The sequence below is a fragment of the Aaosphaeria arxii genome (assembly GCF_010015735.1).
Source record: "Aaosphaeria arxii CBS 175.79 unplaced genomic scaffold BU24scaffold_12, whole genome shotgun sequence".
NCBI classification, from domain to species: Eukaryota; Fungi; Ascomycota; class Dothideomycetes; order Pleosporales; genus Aaosphaeria; species Aaosphaeria arxii.
In genome coordinates, this window is record NW_022983485.1 from 349,468 (window position 1) to 370,865 (window position 21,398).

Here is a 21,398-nt window from a genome sequence, read left to right on the forward strand (position 1 = left end):
AAGGCGGTAATGGACGGCAGTATCAGCGTCACAACCATTACCGCCTGGAGCTCTAAACATTAACATCGCACGACCTTCATCGCCATATCTGTGGAATCATATTGGCTTCCGTTCGTTACCCTTTCACATCCAGCGACAAGCTCAATATGGCCGACCTGCCCCCTCCCGTCCAAGGACCTACCGCTAAAGAGAAGAAGTATGACATTGGTAGCTTCCGCAAGCTTACCTACTGCTACATACAACTACTAATACCGGTGCAATAGATATGACCGCCAGCTGCGGCTCTGGGGAGCAACGGGTCAACAAGCCCTCGAAAACTCCCACATCCTTCTCATGAACTCAGGACCAGGCGTTACAGGTCTCGAGACACTCAAGAACCTGGTGTTGCCGGGAATTGGCCAATTCACAATTCAAGACTCAGCTGTGGTGTCGGAGGCAGATTTGGGCGTAAGCTTCTTTCTGGAGGAGGAACACGTCGGAGGATTTCGAGCAGAACATTCGTGCAATCTACTGAAAGAGCTGAACCCGGACGTCGAAGGACATTATATCACAGAGGTGTGCGCTCATACTGACTAATTGATCGTCACGCTGACTCCTCGCCCCTAGCCTATCGAGACATTCGCAACCCAGCCAGATGCCTTCAAACCATACACACTCATTCTCGTGACCGCACCTGTCCGCCCCGAGATTCTTGCCAAACTCTCCGCACACGCAGATGCATCCCTCGTGCCGCTCTTCTACATCCACTCCGTCGGATTCTACTCACACTTCTCAATACATCTTCCTCCCGCATATCCTATTGTAGACACGCATCCTAGCCCCGAGACCACGACCGATCTTCGACTTTTGAAGCCATGGCCGGAGCTGCTGCAGTTTGCGGAAGAGAAGACGAGCAACCTTGACGCCATGGCTCATGACGACCATGGCCACATCCCATACATTGCTATCCTGCTATACTATCTCGAACAGTGGAAGAAAGAGCATGGCGGAAACCCACCACAGAACTACAAGGAGAAGACTGCATTCAGAGACATCGTGACAAAAGCTGCCCGGACCAATAATCCAGAAGGTGGAGAAGAGAACTTCGACGAGGCAGTGGGTGCAGTACTGAAATCATTAAATCCGCCGGAACCAAGCAGCTCAGTGAAAGACTTGTTCAAAGAGAAGGAATGCGTTGTGATAAAACAAGACTCGCCCAGCTTCTGGGTCATTGCGCATGCCATCGGTCTGTTCTACACCAAGTACGGAGTGCTGCCCGTTCCAGGGTCAGTTCCCGACATGAAAGCTCGCTCCGCAGATTATGTTCAGTTACAAAACGTCTATAAGAGCAAGGCCCGGAAAGATTTCGCAGAAGTGCTGGAGAGCGTGCGATTCGTAGAGCGAACTGCGAATAGAAGTACCCAAATCGAGGAGAAGGACGTGGAGGCATTTTGCAAGAATGCTGCACACATCAAGTTGGTGCGTGGTCGACCGTTCCACGTTGTTCAACCAAACGAGTCGATCAAATGGGCGGACAGGGCAAAGGCTATTGGTAAGATGATACAATCTTTGGCGCATTCTAGCAGCCTCTGACAAACAGACAGTCCAGAACTTGACGTTCCCGGACTCGCTTGTCCCACTATATATCGCGTTCCTTGCCTGGGACAAGTTCGCAGCAACTCACGACCAGGACGGACTTGTAGGCGCTCAGCAGGTACCTGGAGAAACCGACGCAGAAACCGACGCAGGAAAGGTGACGGGCATCGCTCTCAAGATCACCGACGACCTCATCAAAGAAGCTGTTGCCACGCTTGAAGAAGACGAACTAGAAACCATCAAGTCGCAGGTCAGAGAATTTGTAGAGGAGCTGTAAGTTACCTACTGTATTCTGCGAAGATTGAGGCAAGTACTAATTGCAGTATCAGTGTCCGAGCCGGTGGCGGTGAGCTACACAATATTGCTGCTTTGACCGGCGGTTTGGTCTCACAGGAGGTTATCAAGGTCATTACGGAGCAGTATGTACCAGTTGACAACACCTGCATATTCGACGGCGTGAAGAGCAAAACGGCTGTCATTCGTGTCTGAGAGTATGAAAGAACCAATCAGGCTTGATTCACCTCACCGCCAGTAGTAGATCCATTTGGCGGAGAACCATTGGCCTCATCCCTACGAGCATTATATCCAAAAGTCATGCATGTAAAGACACAGCTAGAACAATTTCATGAAAGCAACCACGTAGCACCTGCATGCAGTGGGTCAGATTCACTTTCTCGTGCACTTTGCACTCCAAAACGAAATGCAGCTGCAACACTAGATAGAGGAAATGATTTCCAAGTAGTTGTGAGAATCATCGACAACCTCACACACTAAACTCAGACTCTTACTAGTAGTTTGAACTTCCGATATATGATGTGAATTCATAAAAGTTCTTAAAATATGCCACGCCAAAGCAAGCTTACTTTCCATCCCCTTTCTGCTGACAAAGGACCGGATTTAGCAAGACCATCTTCATCACGTGATCACGTCTACGCGACGATCGCGTCAGGCGTCTCGACCGCGCCTTTCACGCCTCCAGCATCGCAGCAGAGGTCAGCGACGTCGAAACCGCCCGCCGCGCCCACGATGGACCCGTCATTCACCCTTCCAGACTCCACCGACTGGATAAGCACGTCGCTCCCCGCCTTCGAGCCGCTCGAAGCTGCCTTGCGCTGTGAGGTCTGCAAAGAATTCTACGAGAATCCCGTCATTACATCATGCTCGCATACTTTCTGCTCGCTGTGCATACGGCGGTGCATCACTAGCGACGGAAAGTGCCCTACGTGTCGGGCGGCGAACCAGGCGGACAAATTGGTGCCGAATAATGCGCTGCGCGAAGTCGTGCAGAGATTCCAGGATGCTCGTCCGAAGGCATTGGAGCTGGCACGAATAGACACACCCAGCAGTACTGCTGTCAATGACCCGGGGAAGAAGAGGAAACTGGATGATACCGATATCGAAGAGCCGGAAAATGTCAGGCAGACACGGTCGCGGCAAGCCAGGAGCAAAACCAAGCCACAGTATGGTTTCGCAGATGCACCTATCGAGGTTCCGGATAGCGAAGATGAGGAAGAGTATATACCAGACGGAATGGTCAAGTGTCCGGTTTGCGGGAAGCCTATGAAGGAGGCGTTGGTCTTTTCGCATTTGGATACCTGCACTGGGTCAGAGGAGCCTGCGGGAGCACGGAGCACGCGATCAAGGTTCGTTCTACATGAGGTATGCCTCCTAAGTCCTTTACTTACTCCGAAGCTTTAGAAACAATACTGCGTTCCATAAAGTTCAGAGACCACAAAGGGATCCCTCGCCTGCTCCGACCCGATTACCAGGCCTAAACTACGCTATGATGAACGAGAAGAACCTAAAGAAAAAGTTTCAAGAGTTAGGGATACCTACATGGGGGAACAAAACGCTTCTGATCAAAAGGCACACAGAGTGGTTACACCTGTGGAATTCTAATTGTGATGCCTCGGAAAATCGAAGAAAATCAAAACGGGACCTACTCAAAGAGTTGGACACATGGGAGAGGACTCAAGGCGGGCATGCGCATGTGAAAGAGTCTGAGTTTATGAAGAAGGATTTCGATGGTTTCGGCCATGCGAACACGCACAAAAACCAGTTTGACGATCTGATTCGAAATGCAAGGCGTAAGGCAAAGGCACCAAAGGCTGCGGACGAGCAAAACGATGCGGAAGGCGATAGTACGACACAGGCTATTAGCTCTCCAATACCGCCACCCCCAGATGCTTTGCCTAGCCATGGAACGCAATCCAGCGTTGACCCACTTCGCCCATACGAGGACAATGAGGCTGCACTTGCTAGCATCCGAGCGGAAGTTGAAACGGCAAATCGCCCACAGGAACAACAGTTACCATACGTCAATGGTGAACACGGAGGGACGAGCGAGCAGGCACACCTGTCAGAGGTGGGAATACGTAATCCCTTCGGATCGCCCACAAGAAAGCTTCCCATGTTCGAAGTACCAAAGAGTCCCGTTGTCGATGTTGAACATTCGACAAATTCCTGCTGACGACCATGGCATTGCCTTGGCCGATACCTAGACCTCTTCGCACAGGCATTGAGCGAAAACTTGCGGGTTGGCATCTTTATATCCCCTAATAGCGGCATTATGTTACTGATGAATCACATCCTGGATAGCAACAGAACATATCAGGAATATATGAATGGTGAAAATGAATAATCTCGCCTACTCTATCATCGCCTTCTCTGATTGCAATGCCCCCCTTCGAACATTGAATGCCTTAGGATGGTGCAGACGACTTATCCGAGCTCATCACCTCTTGCACGGTTAAGGTTACATCCCATATTCAACCTTTTCAATCAATATTGCTCAACCAAAGCCCATTCGAGCAATCTTTTGCTAGTGTGATCTTTCACTATAGGTATCGACTATATTAGTGATTCTCATTTCAATCATCATCAACCAGGTCTCATCGACCTTGGTAGCCAGTGATATGTTTCTCTCAACAAGTTTCCCTGGTATTGGGGTATTGAGTACCATACTATGGGTGCAGAGTGCAACATTATTCTCGACCGCATTGTGTATAAAATCACCACAATCCGGCCCTTCACTCTCACTCCTCACCTTCAGACTTCCCTCCCATCATCAGTAATCACTACGTGTGAGCTGAAGATATCCCTCTGGGAAAAGAAAAACCAACATCGCAACCCCAACACCACCATCAAGCATCAAACCACCACCACCAACAAAAACATCAAAACACCATCAGGCATATCATCACCCCATCACAACCCCAAACCCTCGCCTCAAACACCACAAATACAACAATGGCGGACAACACGTCGAACAATGCTGCCTCATCCCTCCGCATCCCCCACAAGGACTTTCTCTACCCCCTCACAACGACGCGCACTCCCGTTCCCACCAGAGCCAACTCCCGGGCGGCGCGGAAAGAGAGAGAACGATACAACTTCTTCGAGAAGCGATCAGCCATGGACAGGGACGAATACTGGCCTCTGAACGGAGTCTTCGAGCAGGGACCGCGGGTCCACAAGGAGTGGAAGTTCGGGATGTCGGACACCAACTTCCTCTCCTCATCTTCTCAAGGCCCTCAACAACAACAACGACCATCCAATACCCAACAACCACAAACCGCCGCCGCCGCCGACGACAACCATGTTGCCGGAGACGGTGGGAACGGCGACGACGACAACGACGACGACGCGGCCCTCGCCCGCGCCATCAACGCCGCCGCTCTCGTCAAGGCCTTCAGGAAAACCACCGTGCCCATCACTGGCACCGTCCCCGTCCCCGTCACTGACACCCCCCTCATCCCCTCCTGGCGCCAATGCGGTCCCCAATATCCCATCTTCTCACCACCACAACCACCACAACCACCACAGCCCACGAGGCCCCGACCCACGGACCCTCCTCTCATCACCGAAGCTCACTTCTGGCGCATGCCCTTGACGCCTGTGCCCCGCGTGTCCCGCATCCCAAGCGTGCACTGCTGGACGTTCTCGGCACCTCCCGCAGCCGACACGGGGGTCTCGCCGTCCCCGCGGGCGTCGTCGTCGTCGGAGACTGTGGTCGCGACGGGGGGTGAGGGGAGCGTGGAGGAGGTGGTGTCGCGAGGGCAGCAGCCAGCGCAGCCAGCGCGGCGGACGCATCCGGTCTTTCGGGAGAGGTTTGATTTGGATGGGGAGGGGTTGTATGCTGCTGCGGCGAGGGAGCAGGAGCAGGAGCAGGAGGAGGGGGTGAGGGAGAGGGGGAGGACCGACTCGGGGGCTGCGGGAGTTGGTGAGGCTGGGGAGTGGGTCGTCGCTGAGGGCGAGGGCCAGGGAGGTGAGGCGAAGGTGAAGCTCGGAAGGAGGGCGGCGGTCGCGCGGTGGGTTATGGGGTTGTTGGGGTTCAGGAAGTAGGGTGTCGGTAGGATTGGGGGATACTGTGATTTTGGAATACTGGTTCCGCGGGTGCGTTTTGGATTATTGATGGATTGAGAATCTGGTATCTGTCTGTCCATCGACCTGTGGTTGAATCTATTGATATACGGCGTCAATCGTGGAACATATCAGTTTTGGTCTATGGCATTTGTGGAATTTTAGGAGTAAGGACTGGTTGGGCGTTTGGTTGGGATCTTGGTTTTGTTAAGTCATCGTTACTGTATAGTTCTGTGGATGTGTTGACTATTTTCATCCATCTATCGAACAGTATATCAATCAGTCTGTCTTTTAATCAGTTTGGTAATCAATTTGTCATTCAATCTAGATTCGCGGAGGAAAGTTCAAGTGAATAAATCGGGCATATATACTTACTTGGAAAGAACTTCCCATCCCACAGTGACATGTCGTGCATGTATCATCATCTCCAAATCAACACACGTACACACGCTCCATCTCGTCTCCTCAACCAAACGAACAAGACATACATCGTTCACTTGTCATCCAACATCCGTGCCTCATCTCCCTCGCCCATCCCACGAGAAAAGAATCACTTATCAGTGCGATCAAAAAGCAAGCAAGAAATTCGAACAGAGTGCCGAGGAAAACGCCAAACTTTGGCAAGTATAAGAATACCATTTCCCATCCTCGACCATCACCTCTAACTCTCTTGGTTCGTCGCGAGTAGGCGTTAAGTGGTAAGTAGTTACACGAAATCGTCATCCTATGTAAGAAAAATGGACACGACGAGAAAAGGTGGCTCAAAATAGACAGAAAGAACGCCAGGATGCTCATACACATTCAAGGTATGATATGGTATAAAAGGTGTAACGAGTCGCGGTCCCCACCCTCTCCCTTTTTTTGTTTTCACAGTCATCATCATTATCATTGTCGTCATCCCCTGCCAACGTTTCTATGGCAGGGTATCAGGTAACGATAAGCCCTCAACATGTTGACGCCATCAATGATACATATATGGAGTAGATGATCATTCATACTCTTCAATCCATTCGCAAGTGTACGAGGGTAGCAGAGATCATTGATACCACTCATTCTCATTGTAGGTGTTCATCACGCCGCCATAGCCGTTGAACCCATTCATGTTGTTCGGTTGGGGGTTACTATTGCCATTGGCGACAGGTCCACCGTTCATCATGTCGCCATTGCCCACCACAGAATTGGCGGTGAAACTACCCGGGCTGCCGACGGCGCCTGTGTTGCTCGTGAGCCAGGCAATCTCGTCAGGGTTTAGGTTCCAGTTGTCGAAACCAACGGCGAGCTGGGACTGGTCTCTCAACCACCAGTCTTGGCCCTCGCGGACGAGTTGTTCGACACCACCAAAGAGTTGCGAGGGCGAGTTGTGTGTGGAATTTACACTATTGTCAATTCCGGCAGTACTGGCAGGGGTCGAGGGGTTGATATCACGCTGTCCACGAGGGTAAGCGAATGCAGAAGCGTCGTTGGGGGGAAGGGAACGTGCCTCGGAAGCGTGACGCAGTGCTTCGGATGTGAGAGACTGCATGGGTTGTCCATGTTTCTCGAAGAATGTGGTTGTGCTGGTTGTTGTCGCTAGGGGTATGCTGTATGGTTGTAAAGCCGGTGACGTCTCTGGCTGCTGCTGTTGCTGCTGCTGCTGATGGACGGCAGGGGTGCCTACATCCTGCGCAGTAGTACTAGACCTGGGTGAGAGGACTTCGCCATAGGGACCGAACTTAGCATCAGTACGAGCGAGGACCGTTGCGGCTTCTTCGGGAAGCTCGACCTTCCAGTTCTTAGCAAGCACGCTAAGAATGCCCAGTGTTCGGCGGGCGCATAGCCAACTCTCGGCAATTTCCTCGAGATGCTTGACACCGTGGATGATGTCTCTCTTCGCATTCTTCTCAGGCAGATTCAATAGATGAATCGTGCAGGCCGAATGTGCAATGTAGACAGCAATGTTACAGATCTGTCGGAGGCCGTGTGATCGCTTGTAAAGGCGGAGAAGCTTGGAAATCATCTGTGCCGCCTGAGTGCACAACTTCCGCGGAGATACATGAGACGGGAGTGGCGAGTTGTTGGGATTGTATTTCAAGAAGGGCCGGAAAAGATGGATGAAAAGGAGCTGGAAGAACATGCTACGCCGGGATTAGGATACCTGAATGGTCAAAATAATTGGGGAACTTACTGCATGACAAGCATACTAGGGAGGCCGCCCTCCTTTGGCTCGAGTTCCTTTGGCAATTCCCGTCGCCATGTCTCAAGCCGCTGGTGTATCTCGCTGAGCTTCTTGAGTTCGGCCTGTTTGCCTTTGGTCTTGTCCATATCGATGGGGTTGTAGAAGAAGTTTATGAGGTCGCTAGAGATCTCGCATAATTTGGATATCTGCAGGGCAACCGCGCGTGTGCGCGAGGGTTGCGCATGGGCCTGGCTGAAGCCGGAATCGGTGTAGGCAGACCAAGTGTCTGAGTCTTCGACGGGAAAGACTTCGAACTTCTGGGCAGTAATGGAGGCGTTCGGTAGCTGCGGTAGTCGGCCCAGATAGTTGGACCAGCACTTGTCGAACAGGAAGCAACCCCAGAACGTTATTCGGCGCGCGTCTTCCTCCGTCTCGTCGATGGCACCTCTATTCCCTTGCATGCCTCCCGAGTTGAGGTTGAGTCCCAGATCGCAAGCCATGCGGAAGCTCATGCCACTATAGACCCAGCCCTTTGCTTCTCTCCCACAACCAGCCTCTCGTACAGACATCAGCGCCAGCGCTTGCACAGTCGTCAGGGCGGGGACCTCGTGCAAGTCGCCCTCGAGGATCAACCGTTTCGCTTCCTTGAAGAAGTGGTCTCCGGCGGTGGCGGCATCGTCGCGCACCGCTCTCGCAGTAGGCCAGGACGTGAAGTGACATCCCAGGGCCAACATGGCGTTGACCAGCAGTGGTGTGCAGTATTCCATCTTCCGTCGCGATCCAGGTGGTGGCTTGCCCAAGAGAAAATCCCGGTAGAATAGGTTCTTAGATAGCGTCGTGAAGAAGGTATAATGCCAGCAAAAGTACATGTTGATCAAGTGCAAGACGAGCTCCGGGTCGGATGTGACGGTGGTCCATGAGGTCAAAGGGTTCTCCTGCTGCTGGTACTGGTCCGAGTTGGACAGAGCATTCGACTGGTCGGTATCCTCGGTGCCCGCGCCGAGATATATGAGATGTGATGTGCCTCCAATGTATCGCGTCGAGCCATCCTCCAGCCTCAGCTCTCCCATCTTGCCTGACAGTTGCGACTCGAATGTGAGCGGTGCGCCAGCGGAGGCAGGGGCCGGGACGGTGTAAGGCACCACCTGTTCCTCTTCCTCCTCTTCCTCTCCATTTTCCCTAGCTATGATACCTTCAGCGACGGCATCCAAGCTTTCGCAGGTGCGTATCTGCTGGACGAGGGCTGCGACATCTTCTTCCGGATAGTTGAGGATGGCCTGGATCAGGGTCTGCAGGGTGGAGTTGCGGGTCTTGAGGTTGTCGATGTCTTTTTTGTAGACGCCCTTGCGGCGGTGATCTGAATTGGGATCGTAGATGCACTCGGTGTTATATACGGCGGCGCAGGCAGAGCAGGCGGGTGTTGTGCCGTCGCACTGTGTGGTCATAGAAGAGGGCTGCTGTCAGCGGAGTTCTTCTCCGGAGATTGGAGGTTCTGGGAGGACTTGGGCTGCAGGGCAACGCGTCTACCTACCTTTGACTTCCTCTTCCGACAGGGCACACAGGCGCTGGAAATGCACCGTCTTTTTTTGGAGCCTTCGTCGTTTAAGACATCCTTCTTCCCTTTTCTGCGAGGTTTCGGGTTTTGGTCGGTGTGCGCAGCGTCCGGTGCGCTGATGGATGAAGAGTCCATGGCCGGAAGAGAGTGGTGTATGATAGGTGGGAGATGCGGAGGCGGGGAAAGAACATTTGATGGTGAACACACGGACGGACAGGGACGGCAAAGGTGACCTTGGAAGGTGACAACGGCGATGGCGGCGACGAGTTGTTGTATTGCACCTAGATGTACAGATAGGTGCAAAACCTGACGCAGCGACAGGAAGAATCGCAGTCGCAGTCGCAGTCAGGTCAGGAATTAATGGTAATGGTAGTGATGGAAGAGCTGCCGCAATCGCACTGGGAGTCGCACCAACACCCACGCAGGCACCCACTCCAGAGACAAAACCCTGAACCAATATTACTCAGTAGTGTGAACTGTGAACCAGGATGAGATTATTGGGAAGGAGAAAATAGAGGAGACTAGAGCCAAATAATAGCAGCTCCCGTACATGGAAAAGAGCGAAGAGGAGACTGGAGTAGGGTACGAGTACGAGGTAGTGATGATTAACGAGGAATGCTATTGGGCAGGGCGAGTCCGAGACCAATTCCCTTGAATCCCTACACAGTACTCGTACTAAGTAGAGCGGGGGGGTGGGAACTGGCGATGGGGGGGAGATGGGGGATGGTTCCACTTCTATGTACTTGTAGTTATGCGATCATCTCCCGTTATTAGCTTCATAGGTATACGATGTATACACATACTCACATTACAAGTTACAATCATCATAACTCCAACAACTAATCACAACCACAGTCATTCCCATATCAACAGCTATCCAAATCCATATCTCACATCCAACTACATCATAGCACATATATGCATACTCCTCATCACTTCTCACTCCCCTTCATCCTCCCTCTTATCTCCCACCAACGAAACCCCTCCCATTCCCAATCCTTATCAACCACCCCCTCTTTGGATATATCCCCATTCCCTCCTTTCCCTTTCCTTTCTTTTTCTTGTGGAACTAAAAGATAATGCAGCTCCAGATAACCGAACGTCCTAGAACGATGCAGAGATGATGGTGGTGGTGATGATCAAGAGAAATGACGCAATCTTCAGACTAGATCCAACACGTCTGTCCCTCGTTTGTTAAGTAAATCGCGTGCAGTTTTATCTGTGATGGAGAGAGGTAAGAGAAGAGAAGAGGAGAAAAGAAAAACGAGAGAGAACATAGAGCTGGAGACGACCTATCTCCTCGGGAGTGCACTAGAAATCCTGGGGGTGAATGGCTAGGAGACGGACCTCCCGACGAACACGACGCAGCTCCTGTTCTTTTGGACGAATAATATTACATGGATCAGAGTGGAACAGATCAGATCTCGATTCGATTTGTTCCTGGTTTCTTTTCTTTTTCTCTTTTCGTCGTCTTCTTATCTCTTTCCAGCTTGCAATGCATCCAGCCTTGTAGGTCTAAGCAAAGGACGACCAATAATTATAGTTATGCTACAGACGAAAGCAGCACAATGATGGTCCGGGGCGATTATACCAAGAGGATAACTGTATGGAAACAAAACATGCTTTGTGGTATTACTCTTCAATCATGCCTAACAAACCCCAAAATTTATATACTGATATCCCAACAAAACACACACCACACTCAACCCCTTCTCGAACCCTTTTTCAATGTTGTTCAAGTACCAATCTGCATCCATACACTCGCTCTCTAAACATTACCTACAAGTCTCCTACCTCTCAAACCTCACGATCCCAGGAAGAAACAACAAAATCCCCATATGAAATCCTTCCCGCCGGTACATGGCGGATAGCCACCCTTCCAAACAAACGTAATTAGTAGTGCCAACAATGGCACCACCCATCACATCATGCACTCAAATGCGTCTATTTTTCAAATTCCAGTCTCCAAAACAAGAAAGAGAGCGACGGGGAGACCATTCTGATGCCGGGATTGTGAAGTAGGCTTAGATACAAGCACCAGGATTGCTCACGATCTCATTTCAATGGTCAAGCAATATCGGTAGGTGCCGAACGTACCTAGTACTATGTAATATGGCCACCGGTAGTTGTTACTTAGATCAATACATGTCGAGTCAGACACTAAAGCACCCATATTTCCTTCAAGATGGCCCCCTGCAGATATTAATCGACTTGGATCGTCATTGTGCATTCACGCTCCACTCTAACGAGTATACGCTATGTACGATACAGCGCTCACTAAGGTATGACTGCACGCCTACAATAGATGTTACGTTTCTCGCTTGTCTAGTACTAGGAAATATTGCTTCATTTGGCCTGATAGATGCTTGTAACTAAATAATGCCTGAGAGCTATGGTATCGGGAGATACCGACCAGGCAAACCATTCCTCCATAAAACCATTCCTTTCTCGAGCCAATTTGGTGCAAGCTTTTCGGGCCGTAAATCCCCCAGCTAGAAAGATGTAAATCGCAAGATATGGCATCCGTAAAACTCCTAATGAAAGCATATGCAGTGATCAAGTCCCGTTCTTGCCACGGCTGACGATCTCCATCGTTGTGTTTCCAGAAGCGTGATGCATAGGCTGATCGTTAGCCCGGATCCTCCCACTCCACTTCACTCCATTCATCTGCCTCGCACTCCACATTTCGCAAGTACCTCCAGATGAGCAATGTCGCTAAAGATTGTGCCGAAGTAGGAATCTGAGCCATCAGAATCGCGCGAAGGAATGGAGCATACAAATTAGGCCTCCGAATTCCTTTTGCAGCTTAGATTCCCTCAAAGGTCATCCGCATATCCTTCATGGTCGTTGTCTGCCCTGAACCCTCCGCGAGAGTGAGGATTGTCCACCAAGATGAATGGTCTGCCATTGCTGTCCTCGGTCACAGTTCCAAAGAGACGCATGAGCGCAGCCAGGTCCAATCTATGATGCCGCATTAGATATCTGGCCAAATCTTGCGCTTTCGTTTCACTCACTTTTTCACTGTTCGTCCCCCATCCTCCATGACTGTGTCGATTTCCTTCTGCTTCCGTTCCTGCATGGCCAGGATCCGTTCGTCCACCGTATTTCTCACACAGAACCGGGTCATGAACGTTGTATCCTGTTGCCCGATTCGGTATATACGGCAGAATGCCTGCTGCTCGGCTGCATTGTTCCACCATGGATCTACTACGATGACTCTCGAAGCCATGGTTAGATTCAATCCCACTTCGCCCTTGATCAGCACGAGTCAAATATCAATCGTAGGCATGATCACTTACAGCCTCCACACCGAAGTGATGAAAGTAAAATGTTGGTATCTTCTTCCTCTGCGAAGCTATGGATAGCCTTGTCTCGGGACTGGAACGTCATCTCTCCGTGATACTGGCACAAACATTAGCTTTATCAAAGCATGCCGAAATTGCGAATGCCAAATGATGTCAATAATATCAAATCAACCTCCTGTAGAGCTCTCCCAAGGTTGAGCCTATCGAATCCATAATACTTACCTGTTCACATCCCCAATGCTCCTCCTCGCAGATCTTCTTCAGTATTCGAATCCTGGCAATGTTAGTGGATTGATACAATATGTTCCGCAGTGTCTTACATTGCTAGGAACTGCGTATATATAATGATTTTGACGCTTGGATTCTCTTTTCGCCAATTCAGTATTTGAGCCTTGATAGCGATGGTCTTCGCAGACGGCAGAACACCATCAGGACTGATTGTAAGCCAGTCCTTGTCAATATTCTCGCGCTCCAGCCGTACAGTATTATTTTTCGAGGCGTTTTTGCCCTTCGTCTTCGACCTGGTCGCTGGCGCGGCGTAGATAAACGGGTCCTCGGGCTCGCCATCCGCGTCACATGCATGCGCAAATTGGAAGGGATTCTTGCACTTATGGCATGCTACAATCCTCTCATGCCCTTGTTCTGCTGCCTGTATTGTTGCGCTCTCGTAGCAGGCTTGACAATAGATGTGATGGCACGATGTGATCCATGGAGCTACCGGTTTATCGTAACATACACAGCACCGGCTCTTCTTTCTGGCGTTTTCCCAGCCTTCACCTGACGTGAGGGTTTTGAGGTAAGGCTCAAATTTGTAGCTTTTTCCAAATGTCCCTCCAGATCCGGATCCAAGGGGCTCGTGGTCTTCGGATAGCGCATCGTCGTCGGCGGTGTGTAAATGTGGTTCTTCCACATCATGATCAACCAGTTTTGGTGGCTGCATATCGGGATCCACGCCCTTCTTCAGGGCCCTTGCTCTCTGCTGCTCTAATTTAGCAGTGCGTTTAATTTCCAGTTTCGCATGGTGATCGAGTTGCGCCCTAAGTGCAGTGATCGTCTTCGCCGATGAGCCGTCTTTAGCATGATTCTTGACCACATCGCGGATCTTTTCGATGTCTTCACGCTCAAGAAGATCCTTCATGACATATTGCAGCATTAGAACGTGCGCGGTTAGCTGGCGTAGACGGAGAAGCATGACTAGAATGTTGCTGTATGACTTCTCCAGTGTACCAGCCACAGCCATTGAGTTGATTCTCTCTGCGAAACGCTTGCTTACGATTGCGTAGATATTTCGCTCGACCATGTTGAATTCGCACCAGTGTGTCGTGTGATCAGCTTTTGGCAATTTAAGGATAGGCGCCCCGAACATGATACTGCAACTTGTTAAGCAAACTTGTTTTGAGTTTCCATGGTAAACTTACTCCTTATGGGTCCTCCTGATCATGAACTGGTTGAGTTGAACTAGAAGTCGTTGTGTATGTGTCGCATCCTTTGGGTCGCAATAGTTGGACTTGAATATGTGGAAGCTTCCGGTATGCGGGACGTTGAGAAATTTGAAGTAAGGATACAATTCCTTGAGATTGTTCTGAATTGGTGTCCCTGTGATACACCAACGCATATCTGCCATGATAGCACGACACGCAATTGAGGTTCTGGTGGCATGGTTTTTGATGGCCTGGGCTTCATCAAGTACGACACGGTAGAACTGCATCTTATGTAAGATCCCTCGATATCTTTCAAAGGTCTTTCGCCACCATAACTCCTTTTGTTCCACTGTCTGACAGCTAACGGGTGGGTCATGCTTCGGGTATGAATTCATGACCTCAGTGTACGTGGTGAGAACGATGTCAACTCCGCCCAAGATGCTCAAACTATCATTGGATTCGAGGCGATTGCCGGAACCGTATCTCATAACCTTCAAGTTGCAATTGCTGTGTGTTGCGATTTCATTGGCCCATTGCGTGAGTAGACTCGGGCTGGCAACAATGAGCGTTGTCTTGCGATGGCCTGAGGGTGGTCTGCCGTTGACAATATTGGCTGCTGCCGTTAGCTATTGAATCTTATTATCCGGACAACCCCTTACCAAGCATCATAAGAGTCTTGCCTAGACCCATTTGGTCTGCCATGAGTCCACCACGAGGATCCTGTGGCTCATGTTCACGCCGTCTCATGAAAGCAGTTCCCAAAATTTGATAAGGTTTGAGTGAGGTTTTCATCCCTTTCACAAGCCATAAACCGGTGCCGTCCGATTTCACACTTCCGTGACCATCAAAGTCTTTGGTTGCCGCCAAAAGAGTGTTCATGTCCCCTTTCGCTTCTTTCTGATTATCGATGGGGACACTCGCAATCAGCTCTTTCAAGGCATGGTTTTTGTTTCTTGATGTGAACGTAGGTTGATCCGCAGCGTCCTGAGCAGCTTGATCTCTGAAGACATCTCCAGAGAAGAGTGAACTCACTTGGCGTAGAGCGTCTTGATGGGCACGCTTCTGCTTTACCGTCATCCGCGGACCCTTGGGACCCTTCTTCTGGTTGGTCGCAGCTTTCGAATTTCTGGAAGTAGACTTCTGAACTCTGCTCTTGCCCTTTGTCTTGCCCGCGGTGCGTCCGTTTTTATCTGGTTGACCTTCCTCATTTTTCCTCTTTTTCTTCGGTAGGTCTCCGCTGGCCTCTAGGGCGACTCGCATACTCAGTATCTCAGCATCTTGCAAACTCTGCAACTTGTGATCCCTCTGAGACAGGCTTGGAGTTTGCCTTTGGCGCAGGGTACCGTCGTCACCATAGTTGAAGTCTTCTGCGTCGCTATTGGGACCTATCTCATCATCATCGCCCGGAAGACTTGAAGCTGTATGACCACCGTTCTCATCTTGATCCCTGAGTAGTTGCATTGCCAACCTATTCCTGCGAATTGTTTCATCCTTTTGCACCTTCGTCCATTCAAGATCCTGCACAAACGTGAGGGACCCTCCGTTCTTTCTCTTTAGGTTTTCAAAATGCCGCTTTTTTCTCTTATATTCGGCATCCTCTCCGTCACCGAGACTGTCATCACCATCATCATTTTGAGCAGTCCGTGGATGACTTGGAGGGTTCTCAGTCCGACTCAGGAGGCCTTCAACGTAGGTCGCATGACCCGACCGCACTTTAGTGTCATTAATAAGGGGCAGAGATCCATCGTTTCTTGTTTTGGACTTTCCAATTCGGCTTTGCAGGGAACGAATCTTCGCAAATGTCGACAAACCCTCTAGGGGCACGGCAGTGGACACGTGTTCCGAGTTAGTCGTTGAATTCGTAGGAAGAGCGGTGGAGGGTGGAATTCCTATTGCTGGTGCAGGTAAACTTGTTTGTACTAGTGAATCGTCCTGATCTTCCGTAGAAAACGGTTGTTGTGGAGGGCTGTTTGCTCTAACGAACAGAGGCAAATCGTCCCTATTTTTTCCACCGAGCCTTTCCAGACCCATCGTTTCTGTATTGTGGCCTGAATCGAGCCACGGAAGCGAACTCTGTGGGACCTCAGTGCTTTCTGCAATATCCTCTTGTAGTTCTGCAGCGGGCTCATGTGGCACCATTTCCGGGGGTCCAATTGTGGCCGCAGAGTCGTTTTCGTCCACAGAGTCTCTCACATTGAGAGATTCGAGCGGAGATTTGCTCGCGGAAGCACTCAATTTGGAAACCTCCCCGTTGTTCTGGCAGCCATCACCTTGTTCTTCCGCCGTAATCTCCATAGCGTCTTCGACTTCACCTCTGGACAGATGAGGCTCGTCTTCCTTGTCGCAAATTGGAGGGTTCACACGAGCATCATTCGTCTCTATCCCCTCCATAGCTTCGCCTGCTATGGGATCTTGGCAAGGCTCCTCCATCGTTGTGGGAACACTGATGGTGAAGACGTGAAAGTGTTGAGGAGATATGAGTCAACCAAGTTCGGAGATCTGCGAGCTGGGGCAGCAATGGAGCGGTAGAATGGAAATTGTAGAATCAGAAAATTGGACGACCAGAAATAGTGGAGGAGTAGAAAGAGTTCGGCTTTGAGCTATCGAAGTGAAGTAAAGCCCATGCGACTTGAAGGTAGAGAAGAATGGAGTTGATGATAAAGGTCCATAGGGTTGCGTTGGTAGGTGAGTCGGATGATTGTAAGAAGTGGAAGTGTGAGGCTTGGGGAGAACTTAGAACAAAAAGGTATGAGGTTGGTGGAGGAGTATAGAAGAGAAGGACTGACGATCTAACTTATATAGTGAGATCAATCAATGATGAGAGAGGCATGTGAAAGAGAGAGAGAGAGAGAGAGAGAGGAAGAGGAAATGGAAGGAAGGAAGCTTCGAAGTAGCATGAGGCGCTTAAATACCATGGGCCTCTTAGAGAGAAGAAAGTGGCGATTGTAAGATGAAGGAAGGACGAAGGTGACCGAGAAGGTTCAACTGAATACTCACCAAAGAGGCAGTCACGGACACATCCGAATAGGAAAGAACATCTGCTGTACGCCCACCTCTACGACACATATGACCACAATGACTCAATAGTTGCTGGACATCTCGACAATTCCTCACTGCTAGCCTCACCTCGACGAACAAGAAGAATCTCCTCTAAGAAATGTAATACGTATTGTTAGACAGTCTACTTGTACATGCAGTGGTGCAAAACCAACCAATTTCAAGGATTTCATCAAGGTGACCAATTTCAAAGCCGTCGTAAAGATTCCAGACCGCCCGAACATAAGAGATAGAGCAAACTATTTTAGACTTCGCCATCCCCGAGCGCGTGTACTTGATCTGGGAGGTGGGTATCGAGACATAAAGGAAACAGACAATATTAAAGGGAAGGAAAGCACGCATGTATGCGCCTGGTGTGGTCATTCAACAGCGGGAAATCAGGTATTACAAAAACAATAGCTGGATGGAAGGAAGTAACAGTGAAGAGAAGTTCATAGGAGAGTAGGAAGAGGTTTATGGTTTACGACAGGTATGCTTGCGGGGGAAGACACACAAGGCCTCGGGAGCAACGTCGGGTCTAGCACTCTGTCTCCTTGATGTTCGGGTAGAACCAAGCCGCAAGTGCAATGATAAGATATGAGGACATGAGAAGTACGCCTTCAAGCCAATCTGCGGGTATGTTAGTCGAGACTCATTTCACGTTACGGGCAGTACTTACGAGATTTGCCATCTTGGATGAGGTAATTGACCAGCAGAACTGATACAAAGAGCAAGGCGATCTGGAAAGTGTCGAAGTACAAGGTCATGCAGTCTTTGCCCAAGATCCAACCAAGGACGACGACAAATGGAAGCACGAGCAGTGCGATCTGCATGCTGGATCCTACGGCGACACCAATCGACAGGTCCATCTTGTCCTTGATGGCGACAGTGACGGCGGTAGCGTGCTCGGCAGCATTTCCGACGATGGGCAGGAGGATGAGACCGACGAAGGTAGTAGAGACCGTGCCGCTCTTCGTCACACCTTCGATACTAGACACCATGAATTCGGAGCAGAAAGCCACCAGCGTGGTAGAAATAGCAAGAGTTATGAGTGCGCCGATGACCGAAAGCGAAGGCTCTTCAAATTCGTCGTCTTCCTCGTCGTCCGAATCACTCTCTTTGAAGATGCGATCGCTGTGGATCATGCCTCCGGTTGCTGCTGCAGTGCCGGCTCCAATCGCCGCGATTCCACGCGAGGCGCTACCCTCTTCGACTTTAAACGATTTGTTCTTAGGCGTCTTCTGGCTAGGTGCGTTGTACATGGTGACGTGAGACTTCAACTGGAAGACCAGGTAGCAGCCATAAACAAACAGCAAGATGATCGCCGTTCCACGAGAGAGCGACTGGTTCTTGTTTCCGTCAGGGCCGGCATCCTCCAGAAGCATTTCGTGGAAAACAGTTGGGATGATCAAACTGGCGATGCAGAGAGCAAGCAAACTGGCTGCAGTTTGCGCCACGGTCACGTTGAAGTGCTGTTCGATTCTATTGACACCACCGCAGAAGAAAGCCATTCCCAGGACCAATAGCAAGTTCGACAGCATACTGCCGATAAGCGAGGTTTTGACGATGACGATTTCATCTTTGATGAGCGCCTGGATTGACACGATCAATTCGACTGCGTTTCCGAATGTCGCATTGAGAAGTCCACCGAACGTCTCCCCCACTCTAAGTGCCAGTTCTTCGGTCGCGTAACTCAGCATCGCAGCCAAGGGAATAATGGCAATGAAGTTAATGATGAAAACCGGGACATCGCCGTTCTTGATATGTGCATAGTAAAGCGCGAAGCCGACGGGAACGAACAGAAGCAGGACGTTGATCCAGGAAGAGAAAAGGACCGCTCGAATTTGGCTGCCAACGGGGATTTTCCTCTTAAGTGCTCGATGTTTCCTCTCTTCAACAGAGAGTCCAGGTGTTTCGGCACGTTCCAACTCATTCCCCTCGTCCTTGCCACCCTTCTTGAAAGCGTTCTTGAACCTCGCGCGTTTCTGGACAGCTGGTGCTCCATTTGTTTCGATATAAGTCTTGTCGCTGTTATTTGTCGAGAAGTTGCTTTCCTCTGGGTTACCCGCATTAACCTCTCGCTCCTCGACAGGTCCTGGTAAGTTATGTGACATGGCAGTCGAAGTAGGCGACGCGGTTGGTGCAGTGTCGGCGTGCCTGGGGGGACCAAACTCTTTCTCTGTCTGCCGGCTTTCAAGGCGTCGCTCCTCTTCCACGGTGGGCCGTATGTGGTTTTCCGAGCGTGTGTGATAAATCTGGTTCTCAGTGTCGCTCAGTGTTCTGGAGTGTGATCTTGCGAATGGATTGAAGTTGGACTCGCTACCACCACGAGAGGCGATCCTGTGGGCTTTTCTACGAACTTGATCTGTGTAGTTGAAAGAGTTATTGTTAGTCTCGAGTACAGAATGTGAGCTGTGAAAGAGAAGTATTACAACATAGAATGTTTGCAAGGAATACATGGACAAACTTACGCATTGTTATGAGTCGGTTGTTGTTCTAGTCACACTCTTTGAGGTGGGGTTGCCTGAATAGCTATCTCACCCAGTCCAGGACTTGAGATGTCCAACGAGCTGCGAGCCTTTGGTAGCTGATTCAATAAGTTTGAAAGTGTTTGCGACACGTTATGTTCGCTACAAAGGCACCTCGAGTATATGCCTCAACCGCAGTTCCACAGACGCGATTCCACAGCAACAAATACACAAGTAGATGGCTGAACGAACCCCAAAATACGATAGAAGAGGTTCTCGAAAGATTAGAAGAAAGAAAGGATGAATGAATAGGATCCAGGAGAAAGTGGGGAGACTGGAGATTAAAGAGCGCAGAGCAGGGGGTGGCCACGACAACAATGATCTAGGGCGGGCGTCGCCGTGTGCGTGTGCTGTATGGTCTGTTCTGGGGATAAACACACAAACGTAAAGGTACCTAGGCCGACTGTAGTAGCGGTCAGGTTTGGATTGCGTTGTCAGGGAGGCGGCGTAGGGCTATGTAAAAGCTAAGTGCAATTGCGATTCTTCTTCTCACGATGCAGCTTTTTTGTTTTTGCAAGTCTTTGACAGGAATATTTATCAGTCAAGTCTTGATGCAAGTACCCGACCATGCTTCTCCCTCGTACGTCACTATACTTAAGCTTAAGTTAAGATTAAGCGCAAATCTTGATTCTGCGCGCGTGGAACCCCAAGTTGCCCAAGCCTTTTTGGCGACGGCTTAACACCCCTTGGCTAGCATGCCGCGTCGTGCTCCCCGTTCATTGGCCTGCCCATACTCAAACCCCCCTAGCAGTCATTACGACCAACTCACCGTCAACCATGTTGCAACAGGCCGTTGTCTTCTAGAGTTTCTCCGGGGATATTTCATTGGCTGATCTTATTTCGATGAGGAGGGAAAAGGTTCCACAAGGAGGCGTAGCCTATTCGTCACCAGTTGGGCTTGTACCTTGACGGTGGAGCAAGGAAATCGCCGCCGGTCCAGGTCTGAAACGAAGGCTCTTTGGACGACATCATGCTACGCTTCTTAGCGACGGGAATAATAGGGTTAGAGCCTTTTTTCATCGATCGTAGGCATCCATTTCCCCATAGGAATAGATCGAACCAGCAGTTGTTGAAACTAGTAACAGTCAGGGAGACTGTTGAAAATGATCAACGAGCAAATTGGTCAAATAGAAACCCTTCCAGAGACCCTTTTAAAGCTTATGCCCCCTTTGGCGTACAACGCGAACGTTCAGGGCTTCCAATTCTTCTAAGGGATAGATGACAACCATGTGCGGACGACCGCAACGACATTGTACTGATGCGCTCACGCACTCCAATAAGCATCCATTTATTCAATCACAGCATCCCCCCTCATCATCTAACAAGAAGAATCTCACGCATCGAAACACGTACACTCTAAATCATAAAATGTCCATTTTCAGAAACGACAGTAGATATAATGCTTTCTCTGTTTGCCAGATGGGGGATAGAAGTACAAATACAAAACAAACGACCCAAGTA

The 21,398-nt window shown here is 50.1% G+C and overlaps 8 protein-coding genes across 8 annotated transcripts; 4 read left to right on the top strand and 4 right to left on the bottom strand.

Annotated features, from left to right (window-relative positions):
* Positions 1–56: 56 nt before the first annotated feature.
* Positions 57–2,355, top strand: BU24DRAFT_427954 (NEDD8-activating enzyme E1 regulatory subunit). The gene is made up of 5 exons (XM_033529359.1): positions 57–196; positions 264–555; positions 607–1,531; positions 1,584–1,848; positions 1,905–2,355. Exons 1-5 carry the CDS (start codon positions 147–149, stop codon positions 2,062–2,064), a joined length of 1,692 nt encoding a protein of 563 aa, XP_033378257.1. The 5' UTR covers positions 57–146; the 3' UTR covers positions 2,065–2,355.
* A 197-nt stretch (positions 2,356–2,552) lies between these two features.
* BU24DRAFT_400464 (DNA repair protein rad18) lies at positions 2,553–4,045 on the top strand (the record flags this gene model as incomplete). Its single annotated transcript, XM_033525453.1, has 2 exons — positions 2,553–3,218; positions 3,274–4,045. The coding sequence occupies exons 1-2, from the start codon at positions 2,602–2,604 to the stop codon at positions 4,043–4,045; spliced, it is 1,389 nt and encodes a 462-aa protein (XP_033378258.1). The 5' UTR covers positions 2,553–2,601.
* A 779-nt stretch (positions 4,046–4,824) lies between these two features.
* BU24DRAFT_414371 (uncharacterized protein) lies at positions 4,825–5,919 on the top strand (the record flags this gene model as incomplete). Its single annotated transcript, XM_033526216.1, has 1 exon — positions 4,825–5,919. The coding sequence occupies one exon, from the start codon at positions 4,825–4,827 to the stop codon at positions 5,917–5,919; it is 1,095 nt and encodes a 364-aa protein (XP_033378259.1).
* Positions 5,920–6,117: 198 nt separating this feature from the next.
* Positions 6,118–6,855, bottom strand: BU24DRAFT_67417 (uncharacterized protein). Its single transcript, XM_033534522.1, has 2 exons — positions 6,313–6,855; positions 6,118–6,225 (listed from the first exon to the last, which is right to left on the bottom strand). The coding sequence occupies exon 1, from the start codon at positions 6,736–6,738 to the stop codon at positions 6,403–6,405; it is 336 nt and encodes a 111-aa protein (XP_033378260.1). The 5' UTR covers positions 6,739–6,855; the 3' UTR covers positions 6,118–6,225; positions 6,313–6,402.
* Positions 6,856–6,973: 118 nt separating this feature from the next.
* BU24DRAFT_436817 (uncharacterized protein) lies at positions 6,974–9,782 on the bottom strand (the record flags this gene model as incomplete). Its single annotated transcript, XM_033530176.1, has 3 exons — positions 6,974–8,051; positions 8,102–9,525; positions 9,624–9,782. 3 exons carry the CDS (start codon positions 9,780–9,782, stop codon positions 6,974–6,976), a joined length of 2,661 nt encoding a protein of 886 aa, XP_033378261.1.
* Positions 9,783–10,885: 1,103 nt separating this feature from the next.
* BU24DRAFT_67479 (uncharacterized protein) lies at positions 10,886–11,589 on the top strand. The gene has a single exon (XM_033534523.1). The coding sequence runs from the start codon at positions 11,045–11,047 to the stop codon at positions 11,417–11,419; it is 375 nt and encodes a 124-aa protein (XP_033378262.1). The 5' UTR covers positions 10,886–11,044; the 3' UTR covers positions 11,420–11,589.
* An 874-nt stretch (positions 11,590–12,463) lies between these two features.
* BU24DRAFT_357138 (uncharacterized protein) lies at positions 12,464–16,404 on the bottom strand (the record flags this gene model as incomplete). Its single annotated transcript, XM_033523934.1, has 7 exons — positions 12,464–12,608; positions 12,662–12,893; positions 12,947–13,049; positions 13,175–13,226; positions 13,273–14,322; positions 14,371–14,986; positions 15,033–16,404. The coding sequence occupies 7 exons, from the start codon at positions 16,402–16,404 to the stop codon at positions 12,464–12,466; spliced, it is 3,570 nt and encodes a 1,189-aa protein (XP_033378263.1).
* A 1,543-nt stretch (positions 16,405–17,947) lies between these two features.
* Positions 17,948–19,884, bottom strand: BU24DRAFT_414374 (vacuolar calcium ion transporter-like protein /H(+) exchanger; the record flags this gene model as incomplete). The annotated part of the gene is made up of 3 exons (XM_033526217.1): positions 17,948–18,039; positions 18,089–19,774; positions 19,881–19,884. 3 exons carry the CDS (start codon positions 19,882–19,884, stop codon positions 17,948–17,950), a joined length of 1,782 nt encoding a protein of 593 aa, XP_033378264.1.
* Positions 19,885–21,398: the final 1,514 nt, after the last annotated feature.

What these genes read in the sequence shown, in the direction of transcription:
- BU24DRAFT_427954 (XM_033529359.1), top strand. Translation starts at nt 147, where the DNA reads ATGGCCGACCTGCCCCCTCCCGTCCAAGGACCTACCGCTAAAGAGAAG. An exon ending in AAGGACATTATATCACAGAG is followed by an intron (nt 556 to 606) that starts GTGTGCGCTCAT and finishes CCTCGCCCCTAG; the next exon opens with CCTATCGAGACATTCGCAAC. An exon ending in AGAGAATTTGTAGAGGAGCT is followed by an intron (nt 1,849 to 1,904) that starts GTAAGTTACCTA and finishes TTGCAGTATCAG; the next exon opens with TGTCCGAGCCGGTGGCGGTG.
- BU24DRAFT_67417 (XM_033534522.1), bottom strand. Translation starts at nt 6,738, where the DNA reads ATGTGTATGAGCATCCTGGCGTTCTTTCTGTCTATTTTGAGCCACCTT.
- BU24DRAFT_67479 (XM_033534523.1), top strand. Translation starts at nt 11,045, where the DNA reads ATGGATCAGAGTGGAACAGATCAGATCTCGATTCGATTTGTTCCTGGT.